The following is a 12,984-nucleotide window of genomic DNA, read 5'->3' on the forward strand; positions in this document are numbered from 1 at the left end:
GTTAAAGACTTCATTTTTTAAGGCTGATATTTTAACGTGTGCTTACAGATTATGCAGTAACGACCAAGTCCAAGCTATGTATCGTGACGGCAGGCGTTCGTCAGAAGCCCGACGAGTCACGACTTGACTTGGTACAACGGAACACAGACGTGTTCAAGAACATCATTCCACAGCTAATCAAGTACAGCCCGGAGACTGTACTACTGATAGTCTCGAATCCAGGTGATTGACATACTATATACTAATACGATCAATAAGTTAGTGGATGACACCTACACTGTAGGCAACACAGTGTACACCTATGTATGTATTACAGTGAACATGTTCGCGGACCGGCCCCTACAGTGTAGGCAACACAGTGTACACCTGTGTATGTACTAGTCAATATGTTCGTGGACTGGCCCCTACAGTGTAGGCAACACAGTTTACACCTGTGTATGTACTGCAGTCAATATGTTCGTGGATTGGCCCCTACAGTGTAGGCAACACAGTGTACACCTTTGTATGTGCTACAGTCAATAAGTTCATGGTCTGTCGCCTACAGTGTGGGCAACACAGTGTACAGCTATGTACATACTACAGTCAATATGTTCGTGGACTGGCGCTAACTGTTCAAGGATCACATAGTCTTTTTACCTGTATTTTCATGTCTTTTTCCTGTCGTGGTGATCCGGGTGATTTCGGCTTGATCATCTCAAACATTTCACTAGCGGATTTTCCTAATTTTGCTCAAGCTACGACATTCTCAAATTCCACCGCTGACATTCAAGTACCGTTCAAAACAGAGACCTTAGTTCTGCTTATATTGTAAGCACGCAACTGCCTCTTGCTGGGACCAGCGAAAAACTGTCACGACAACATACTCTCAACATACTCTGCCGCAAACTCTCCGCTGTAGTTCAACACAGCGACGCTAGACGACCAGTCCACGAACTTAATGACTCTACTATATATAACAAATCGTCTTTATGCCTGTACATTTTTTAATATTAACCTGATACTTGGATTTTATACCAGACAGGGCGAATAATAACCTAAGCCATTTCATTTTGAAATTGGTCTGTCTATCTGTCTGTCTGTTTGTTACAGCATGGATTGAGGGATTTTCATGAAACTTCGTGCTTAAGTTCAGGATAAGGGCAAGTGCTATCTTAGCTACAAAATTTCAGAGTTGGGTGGGAGGCTTCAGAGGGTGTCTAAGACATAAAACTCGATGTATCTCTCTTACGGTAGGTTTTTCAGGAAAATTGCTTATGACGAAATCGATTTCGAATATCATTTGCACACATTTGGGGGCGGCGAAGCATAACATTCTTCCAATACAGTGGAAAAATAAGGAAATCTTCAGAAGGGCTCGTCTAAAAGTTGTTTTAAGTCCAAGAGCTTCAAGAGAGAATGTTTTTTTCGTTGAACACTGGCAGAAAATGAAATTCCATCATCAAGAAGAGTTGTGCAAGATAAACGAAATTCATATTTGCACATCTGAAAGATAATGCGTGTTCAAATTTGCGCGCTAGTCCACGAAGAGTAGTGCCAGTAGCGCCACTATGACCTTGCAAAGCAAGTTCGCTGTAAATACGCGCTGTAGCCTACACTTGCGTTAGTCATCATCCGACGTTGACGTTGTGGGTTAGGTGTGTGTCAAACATGCCTTTAAGGAGACGAAGAAGATATTACCAGCAGCTTATTGAGTTTGAACGAGGCCGTGTAATAGGGCTACGACTCGGGGGATGTTCTTTCCGTGATATTGGAAAAAGACTTGGCAGGGATGTATCCACAGTGCATCAGTGTTGGTAACAATGGTCATGGGAAGACACCGTCCCAAGAAGGCCGGGGTCCCACTGCACACAGGCCACTACGGAGAAGGAAGACCACCGTATTCTCCGCATGGCGGATCGTATTGCATTTGCAGCAGTCATTGGATCTTCAGTTGGTACCAGAGTGATACACAAACTGTCGTATCCGAGTGTATGTTTTTCACTTGCAATTCATGTACAGTCCGTTTTGTGTGAATGACGTTGATGACTCATCAGACCAAGACCATGCGGTTACATTTGGCACACCAGAGAGAAGGGGGTGGACGTGGTTGAGTTTGTCTGAGTTTTCATCTGAGACGAGCCTCTGTTTGCAGTCTTCGACGCTCAGTTTCAAACTGCAATACAGCAGTGGATGTGAGTGCGCACCTGCGAGGGCGATCTTCAGCAAGTGTGTGCCATTTACTGAGGTCAATGTTTGTGCTCTTCAAGGTTTTTTTTGAGCTGATTCTTGTAGCGTTTCAGAGGTGCACCACGTGGCCTCCTGCCAGGACTGAGTTCACTGTATAGTATCTGTCGGGTAGCCTATTGTCACCCATGCGTTGGACATGACCAATCCATCTAAGCTGGTGACCTGTGATGGAAGCTTCTATACTGTTCATCTGTGCCCTTTCAAGTACTACAACATTGGAGACATAATCCTTCCATATGATATTCAGAATGGTCCTAAGCTTCTGCTGGTGAAAACGTTCCAATTTCTTGATGTCACAGCGGTATAGAGTCCATGTTTCACATCCATACAATAAAGTGGAGGCAACGACAGCTTGGTACACCGTCAGTTTAGTGGATATATTTAGGACATTATTAGAAAAGACTTTGCGGTATAGACGTTCAAAAGCAGAATGAGCCGCTCACACAGACTGTAACAAACTGATTACTTGAGGGACAGCTCCAAGCCGGAGGTCCTGTACTGTTCATATCACTAACTCCGAATCACTGCCAGCTGCGACTTCAGTGGTGTCAAACTACAGCAGTGTTATATTTAGGAACTACTTATCGGCTTTCTATTCACAAATACTTATGATATAGGCCATCGAAGTTCCCACTTCACTCTGAAATGTTTTTTCTTTCGGTTTTTCACTGGCATCTTAGCTGCCCTTAGCTTACTTAGATCATTATATCTATTCTATCTCCTTCTATATGTAAAGAAGAATATAATCTGTCTGTCTCTCTGTATGTCCGTCCGTCCGTCTGTTCCTTATACAAATCCATACCGTAACACATATCTGAACCAAATTTTGTATACTTACCTTTCAGGACAATGCGAGTAACGCCGTCTACAAGAGATTTGAATAGCTCTATCGATTCCCTAGATGTATGCCCTTTGGCACATTAACATGTGCTAATGTAGGCGAAATATCGAATTTGTCTTACTAGGACGAGACAATCTCATTTTATGCCTCACGACGCGAAGAACAAAACTCGGTAAGTCCCCACGGGCCCTAAAACTAACCGTTATGGAGATATTGGCACCATACTACTCCCGTTCTAGGAATCGGATGAAGAAATGACCGGCCGTAACCATGGCGATGTCAGCTCAAGGCTTGTACAGTAGAATACAGGCCTGGTGTTCGAAGTAGGCGCGCACATGAATGTAGGCTAGCTCAAACAGAGATTCTGCTACACATACGACTTACTGTCTGAAAAAAAGCACTGTGGGGGTAAGCCACCCCTAGTAATGGAGGGGGGCGGGGTGGCATTCACTGTAAAAATGTTTCCATTGATACTTTCACGGCCCGTACTTATAGATATGATATAGGCTATTGGGCTTATGCTGTGTCATGCCTAACTGTAAAAATAATCGAAAATAGTGTCGAGTCCGTCGTTTTCGGGGTCGCTGAGCTCATGCTGCTTAAGTCCAAGTTCATCCCCAGCCATGGAGCAAGTCAAAAAATGACAATAAATATGACTTGAACATTTTTGGTCACATTTTTTAATCTTCAAAATCTTGCCGCTGTTTAAATTAATATTATATTGAAAATATACTTTTAAAATATAGGACATTCAATAATAGTAAATGAGTAGTAATATTAATTTTATTATTACACTTTGAATTAATTTAATTACTCTTTCCTAAGGTAACTCTCGACTCTGCACAGAATGAAATAGATGTCACATTTTGATGGGTGATCAGAAAGATTTTCAATAGCAAACTACATACATTAACGACATTCTAGTTTCACGCAACATTGACTTGTAACGGGAAGAAGACCGCTCAACTTCACAGGATGTTATCGGGCCATATTTGAAATACGTCAGATCATTTGAGTTCAATTGAGACTCACCTTTCTGTCGCTTTCTACAGCTTACCCTCCCAATTCACATAAATATATATTTCTGAAAAAGGTAATTGTAAGAAATTATGGAAAACAATTAGGAGATGTGAAAAATCCCTCTTTGAGACGGAGAAAAAGATGGAAATATGACAAAAACACAAACATTCACGGGGAATTATGACCATAATATGAAAAATTATCGGAAAACGATAAAAAAAACGTTAAAAGAGCCAACATATGACTGCATATGAGCCGTGAACATTGCATAATTTTAGTCACAGTAGATAAAATCGCTCTTAACTCGTAGTTTCCATGGAAATAATATAAAGAAATAAAATATGGCGTGTGATAAATATCCGAGCCCTAGTAATCACCATGTTCTAGGAAAATAAATAAGCACTTTAAAGGTTGCAGTAAAGTATGAAGTACGGAATGAAATGCATGCAATTTTTAGCGGCTTTCATTCACAACTCTCCTATGAATAATCACGAAGCAGAATAATGTCGAATACTATGCCGCTTCTTCATCGCTATTGTAGAAAAACGTTATGTTGTTATATAAAGAAAGGAAAATATGTTTCGATAAAAGTAGCATCTCTTCAAGTAACCGCTTTGGTACAAAAGTAAACAAACACACACTAACGAATTACTGTGTCCGTCCTTATGCCACAGACTATGTAGCTGTATGTTTCAACCAATACGTGAAGATCAAAACAGGTAACCAAATAGGTTATACAGTTCTTCAATATGAGAACAGCTAGACATTTCCCTTCCTACACTGAAATCATACTTCTTTAGATTGTTTCTCAGTGATTTAATCAACTGAGGGGCATCACAGAAAGTATAATTTTTCATCATTTATTTCAGTATATGGTTTGTATGAACTAACCCCCAGATTTTTCCCCATTTTAACATTTTTTGTTCCTTGATCACAAACTACAGTCTTGGGTACTAGTCCAGTGTCCTGACTTTTCACAAATGCATTATTTAACATATCTTTAAGCTTCTGCCCTTGCATAGCATCTCTGGTCAAATAATAGTCCTATAATTTGCTTGAAATTGAGGTACAGACCTTTAATCATTATGACCATAACCTGATTACATACAGTAACTCTCTTTGAGTGACATTTAAGTCAGACAAGATTTCTGAAATTATGTCCACGAACCCTTCGAACAAGTCATTTTGAACACTATAGGTCAACAGACACTTAAGAGATATTTCATCGATTACCACAGATACGACTTTTTCTTGGGTTTCATATTACATACATACATACATACATACATACATACATACATACATACATACATACATACATACATACATACATACATACGTACATACATACATACATACATACATACATACATACATACATACATACATACATACATACATACATACATACATTATGATTATAGTCCGTTATGCCTGTGAGCCTCTGTGAATTTACTAAACGTCGCCACAATCCTCTATTTGCAACTAGTGCTCTGGCCTCATTTAGTTTTATACCTCTTATCTTCTCCCTCTACTTCTCTTACCGTCCATAACAGAGTCCATTATTCTCCTAGGTAACCTATCCTCTTCCATTAGCCTCACATGAACCCACCACCGAAGCCGGCTTATGCATGCAACTTCACCCGTTGAGTTCATTCCTACCTTAGCCTTTATCTCCTAATTCCGAATATTCTCCTGCCATTGTTCCCACATGTTTGTACCAGCAATCATTCTCGCTACTTCCATGTCCATTACTTCTAACTTATAAGATATCCTGGGTCCACGCAGCTTTCGCTCCCATAAAGCAAAGTTGGTCTGAAAACAGACCGACGTAAAGATAGTTTCGTCCGGGAGCTGACTTCCTTCTTACAAAACACTGTTGATCGCAACTGTGAGCTCACTGCATTAGCTTTACTACACCTTGATTCAATCTCACTTACTATATTACCATCCTGGGAGAATACACAACCTAAATACTTAAAATTAACTACCTGTTCAAGCTTTGTATCACCAATCTGACATTCAGTTCTGTTGAATTTCTTACCTACTGACATCAATTTAGTCTTCGAAAGGCTTATTTTCATACCATACTCATTGCACCTGTTTTCAAGTTGCAAGATATTAGACTGCAGGCTTTCGGCATAATCTGCCATTAAGACAAAGTCGCCAGCATAGCCAAGACTGCTTACTACATTTCCACGTAACAGAATCCCTCCCTGCCATTTTATACCTTTCAGCAAATGGTCCATGTAAACTACGAACAGCGAAGGAGAAAGGTTACAGCCTTGTCTAAACCGTGTAAGTACCTTGAACCAAGAACTCATTCTACCATCAATTCTCACTGAAGCCCAATTATCAACATAAATGCTCTTGATTAATTTTAACAATCTACCCTTGATTCCGTAGTCCCTCAGTATGGCGAACATCTTTTCCCCCCGGTACCCTGTCATATGCTTTCTCTAGATCTACGAAACATGCCCCACAACGGGCGACTTAAACGCACTCTAGTGTGTGCTAGCAGCAGTGCCAGAACTGTAGCTCAGATCCTTTCAAACAGAACAAAGATGGCCTAGGCCACCATAGCTCAATTGGTAGAGCAACCGACGCGAAATCGGGAGGTTGTGGGTTCGGATCCCACTGGTGTCCGGCTGGCCATTTTTGTTCTGTACTTAACATATCTTCAACACGTACTACATGTACGTAACACGACCTAATGCGTTGAAAGTCTGTTTCGATTACAATGCGCTCGTCAATATTCAATATTCATGGACATGCCCCACAACGGGCGACTTAAACGCACTCTACAGTGTGCTAGCAGCAGTGCCAAACCTGTAGCTCAGATCCTTTCAAACAGAACAAAGATAGCCTAGGCCACCATAGCTCAATTGGTAGAGCAACCGACGCGAAATCAGGAGGTTGTGGGTTCGGATCCCACTGGTGTCCGGCTGGCCATTTTTGTTCTGTACTTAACATCTCTTCAACACGTACTACATGTACGTAACACGACCTGATACGTTGAAAGTTTGTTTCGATTACAATGCGGTCGTCAATATTCAACCACACTGGTTTCATCCAACTTCCTCTCAACCACTGATCGCGCCCTCCCTTCCTGGTATACTAATCAATGAAATACCTCGATAGTTGTTGCAATCCTTCCTGTTCCCTTGCTTATAGATAGGTGCAATTACTGCTTTTGTCCATCTGAAGGTACCTTACCAACACTCCATGCTAATCTTACTACTCTATGAAGCCATTTCATCCCTGCCTTCCCACTATACTTCACCATTTCAGATTTAATTTAATCTATTCCTGCTGCTTTATGACAATGGAGTTTATTTACCATCCTTTCCACTTCCTCAAGCGCATTTTCACCAACATCATTTTCCTCCTCCCCATGAGCTTGGTTGATTGCGACACCACCAGGAAGATTTCCTTTTACGTTCAGCAGATTTTCAAAATATTCCGTTCACATGTCTAGTGTTTCCCTGGGATCTGTTATGAGTTCACCTGAATTATACAAAACACCGTTCATTTCCTTTTTCCTTCCCTTCCTAATATTTTTTTTTACTGTCCAGAAAGGTGTCCCTGCTGCTTGATCTAGGCTTTCCAGGTTATTACCAAAATCTTCCCTAGACTTCTTTTCGTATTCAACAACTATTTGTTTCGCTGTGTTTCTTTCATCTACGTACAATTCCCTGTCTGCATCGGTCCTTGTTCGTAGCCATTTCTGATAAGCCTTCTTTTTACGTTTACAAGCTGCTTTCACTTCATCATTCCACCAAGATGTTATTTTTTTCCTATCTTTACACACAGTTGTTCTTAAGCATTCCCTTGCTGTTTCTACTACAGCATCCCTGTATGCCACCTATTCTCCTTCTATATCCTGAACCTGCTTACTGTCCACTGTTCGAAACTTCTCACTACTGTAATCATATCCATGTACTTCTAATTTCCTCGGCCTGGAATATGTCTACCCTTATTCGTTTGCAGACAGATTTCACTTTCTCTATCGTAGGCCTAAAGATACTTACTTCACTAGAGATCAGATAGTGGTCTGTATCATCAACAATCCCCGGAAAACCCATACGTTCCTAACAGGTTTTCCTGAATTCGAAGTCTGTTAAAATCTAGTCTATTATGGATCTGGTACCCATAGTCACCCGTGTGTAGCTGTGAATAGCCTTATGCTTGAAGAATGTATTCGTAACTACTAAACCCATACTAGCACTGAAGTCCAGCAAACGTTTACCATTCCTATTAGCTTCCATATCTTCCCCATATTTACCAATCACTCTTTCGTATCCTTCAGTTCTATTTTCATCGCTCGCATTGAAATCGCCCATTAGCACTATCCTATCCTTGCTGTTGACCCTGACCACGATGCCACTCAATGCTTCATAGAACTTGTTAACTTCATCCTCATCTGCACCCTCACATGGTGAATACATTAGATAGTTCTCGTCCTAATTCCTCCAACTCCCAAATCTACCCACATCAATCGCTCATTTACGTGCTTAACAGAAACTGTGTTGCATGCAATGGTATTCCTGATGAACAGCCCAACCCTGCACTCTGCCCTTCCCTTTTCAATACCCTTCAAGTACACTGTATAGTCTCCTATCTCTTTCTCAATATCTCCCCTTACCCGAATAGCATTTACTCCTAGCACATCCAGATGCATCCTCTTCGCTGACTCAGCCTGTTCTACTTTCTTCCATACGCCTCATTAATATTGATAGCTCCCCATCGAATTGCGTTTCGTTCGCCAAGTTGTTTCCAAGGAGTTCCTCGCCTGTCAAATGGGAGTGGGACTCCATTACTCCCATAGGTCCGAGGCTTGCTTAAAATGTTTTGAGCTCTGTGAATTCAAGAAGCAGGATGCTACCCTACTTGCACATATTCCAAGATAGGATCTCTCCTCTAACGTTTTAGGGACCACCAGTGGATTGTATAGTCCTAGCCGCCCGAGCACAAGAAGTGTCATGACTCCGAATATGTCCGATATACCCACTCCCCTTCCACAGCAACTGGTATTCCGACTCTCAGGACCATTTACTAGGCCACTCAGCCGTTGCCCATGGCTCACGAACTAGGATGTTACCACAGTAACCCACACCATAAACCATGGGTTTCATATTTTCACACTTACTTTGTAACAAATCAAGAACCATGCCATTCATACCAGGCTTTACCTCTGAATTTTGTAGCTAACTTCTCAATGGCCTAATAGTATGTAAAGAAAAGTATGTCTGCAAGAACCTGTATGATTTTGGAGAACAGAAATGCAGGGCCAAAGCAAAACTCTTATCTTTATCTGAGTACCTCCTCCCCTGAGCCTTTTTGTCCTTAAATTTAGCCTGGAGTTTTATAAAGTTGCCTGCTGCATCAATACAAAAATTACCTTCACAATCACTAAAAATATTTGTTCCGACCTCATTCGGACAGGTCCCTGAGAACACGTGTTGCTAGGAACCACAAGCTGGTTCATACAAATAGAAAGATGAAATGTATTTAATTATATATATACTAGGTTTATTACACTATATACACATCGTGATACCTTTATTTAACCAGTCGCTCACGGGATGGTTGAGATATTTACAGAACTTGTCCGCATAGCACATTTCACCACAGTCCGGCAGCCATGCTGCTTTGTAGTCACTCACCCGCTCACCCGATTGCACGCGAAGGTACCCGACCACTCCCGATATAAACAACCCCAGAAAGTGCCGCAGCGCCGATGCAGTGGCGCTCTGATCAATCACAAACAAAATTCTTTTCTGTAGTTTTACTTATCGTTTTAGTATGATTTAAACTATTTAGTTTAGCTTTCAACACACAATTCTGTATCTTATATCTGGACACTGTTTTTTTGCAACGCTCTGAATTTTTTGCCATTTGTAAACACTTTGTGCACTCTTCCTTAACTTTGAAGGTGTTATTATTCACCACTTCACGTTCACCAACCACTGGCGTTTCTGACTCCAGTTCCTCTTCTCTATTTTTTTTCTTTGGGCTTCACCTGGGATTGATTTCCTTCGCAGATGACAAAACTGAGTCTGAAAAGATCAATTAAAAATTAAAAAGTAATAAAGCTATCTTATATAAAGTCTTCATAATCTCAAATCCTAATTTGTTCGAAATACTTATCCCTGACTTAATAAATTCTTGTTTCTAAAGTCTTTCTGTACAAAATGATCTGAGAATTCAACATAATTTTTGTTCAAATGTTCTGGTCCATCTCTTTTGAATATATCATCCAGGTCTGCTCGTCTGCTCTGAATAACCCATTGCTTGAATCTAATAAAATCAGTAACATCAGTTAGTACATCACTTTCTACTGCCGTAAAATCAAGTATTCTGTATAAACTGAAGTTGTGTAAACAGAAATCTAACCAAACATATAAACTCGTACTTACATTTCTTTATTTTTCGTAAAACTGTAGAATGACTTTGACGCACACGACCCTCTGTAATTATTGCAACAATACATAGCGCAATCCAGCCATATTTTCTTTAAACAGTTAAATATTATTGTCACTGAATTACTTCACAGCTGTTGATGCCCAGTTTTACGTCTACACTGCGAACCTTCAGAGTGAGCCACAGTCGCTGTCGCAAGTTTTCACGCCTACTTTCCGCTATTATCTTTATATCCTATTTGAGGTAAATAGAGCCTGTCACCGATAGGCGTGCACAGCCCTGAGTCAGCAACGTGGGGAACTACAAGCCGACTGAGGGGAAAAGACTTGCGCCCGCGTGCACTAATTTCTAGCACGGGCACTGCGCTTACGGCGGGCAAGGTTTGACACCCGTGTTTTATATGTTTGGAGAGAGAAAGAAGAAAACCACTCTTAGACTGGAGGCCAATTCGCATACCATTGCTCTAATCCACGATTCCACATCACCCATCTCCATTGCCAATCATTTCTTTAAATCCTCTACTACTCCTGGCCAGAAGGATGTTGAAATCAACAGGTGGCCTTCCCCGCTCTCTAGGTGCGGAATCGTTTTCATCGTTGGTTAAGGGTGATACAATATATTTTGTACCTATTCTAGAAAGGAGGGGGGGGGGGGTTACATAAAATGTTAGTCAACCACCGGGTAGTGTTGTATAGCCCACGATCTCTTCGATATTTGACATTTTGTATTATGTTTTAAGATTAGGCAATGCATCTATTTTGATGAACAAAATGTTCGGGTTTGTTCCTACATCAAATTGTCTCCTGTTCGGTTTCAGTGGACATACTCACGTATGTGGCTTGGAAATTAAGTGGACTTCCCCGCAACAGGGTCATCGGTTCAGGTACTACCTTGGATTCCTCCCGCTTCCGTGTCTTCATCTCGGAGCGACTGAAAGTGGCGCCTTCTTCTGTCCACGGTTGGATCATTGGCGAGCACGGGGACAGTAGTGGTGAGTAAGAGCTTTCGTATCTAAAACTCGGTCCAGGCTTGGTGCGTATCCTAGTTCCAAATCCCCATGACGTATCAAGTCAGGGAAACGATATGGTACTACAATGCAGCATTTATTTTCCTATCCATCCCCGTAACAATGCGAGGAAAAATATGACGAGCTGTTAAATGTTTGGAGGCTAATATAGCACACAAAGTAACAGTAGATTTAGCAATCAAGTCCACTCGTAAACTAAGCATTTTTTCCGTATGCTTACTGCTAACCATGCTCGCTGCGTTGCTTGACCGCGCACTCTATCCTTGCCACCAGAAAGAGAAGTATATCAATACTGGCTGTTTCCCGCGGATTCGCTCGCATGGATTACAAGGAAACGTGCAGAAAGTGAACCGTGCGTCTTGATTTGATGACGGTCTGGTCAGTCCTGCCGCCGTGCGGTTCCTTTGTAGGTTTGGTACGTTGAGGGTCGATGGTGACACTAATATTTCCTTCCAATAGGAAAGCTGGTTTCAAACGGTCTACTGAATTACGCTTAGTTGATCCATCGACACTCCACATCTTCACATGGTTATTAAAGTGTTGCTTTATAGAAAACGCACTATAGCATACACAACATTGGTAAGGCCTCCCTTAAGTATGAATTCAGAACGTGAGATCCATGAAGAACCAAACATCCGCAGAGTAACATCTTCGGTTTTAGAGGTGTATGTGTCGGTGTCGTCATAAAAAAAATTCTACCAGTTTTCACTCCTTTTCACCCCCATTCAAAGGATTTTAGGAAAATGGTGAAATACGTGTTTCTGTATTTTTAAAGGAAATTCCCAATACCAATTTTCATGTCTGTAACAAATTCAGTTTTTGAGATATAAGGATTCTAATTTAAAAAAATTCATTCTTTTACCTTTCACCCCCTTTCTAAGTGGGTTTCCGAAAAATCGTATTTCTTTAGTTTTACAGGAGATTCCATATACCAAATTTTACGCCTGTAACAATTTCAGTTTTTATAATATAATTTCCATTTATTTTGGAAATACCTCCTATATTTACAGGCTGCCGCTAAGAACAAGGTAAAACATATAAAAAAATTTGTACGTATCTATTAATTAAAGAAAATTTAAAATTAGCTGTAGAGATGGTGTCTCAGGATCTTGATGGAGCTTCGGAGGACGAGGGTCGCGATTTCAGGGATGAGCTTCATTGGGAGTTGGAAGCGCTTCCATGTGGCGACGAAGTGACGAGGTGTGGTATCGCGAGCTCCGACCATTATCCCCATTATTACAGTATAAGTATCCTCATAAAATGAATTCAACCCCTTCTTCACTTTTTAATCCCCTACCCCTCCCTGTAAATGGATTTTCCGAAATCAAAAAAATAAAGTTTTTGAGATATACTCATTTTAAAATTCACCTCCCTTTTTTACCCCCTTAGCGAAGGAATTTCCAGAAATCCTCCCTTAATGAGCACGTACACTGAACTATAAATGTAT

The 12,984-nt window shown here is 40.9% G+C and overlaps 1 protein-coding gene across 1 annotated transcript in view; it reads left to right on the forward strand.

The window, feature by feature from the left end:
- The window catches only part of LOC136884016 (L-lactate dehydrogenase), a 425,048-nt gene that overhangs the window by 347,444 nt on the left and 64,620 nt on the right, over positions 1–12,984 (forward strand). Inside the window, exons 4-5 of the mRNA XM_067156016.2 lie at positions 49–222; positions 11,328–11,501. Of these exons, the coding sequence (XP_067012117.1) occupies positions 49–222; positions 11,328–11,501 (348 nt within the window). The remainder of the gene's footprint in view (positions 1–48; positions 223–11,327; positions 11,502–12,984) is intronic.

Source organism: Anabrus simplex, chromosome 12, assembly GCF_040414725.1.
Source record: "Anabrus simplex isolate iqAnaSimp1 chromosome 12, ASM4041472v1, whole genome shotgun sequence".
Classification (NCBI taxonomy): Eukaryota; Metazoa; Arthropoda; class Insecta; order Orthoptera; family Tettigoniidae; genus Anabrus; species Anabrus simplex.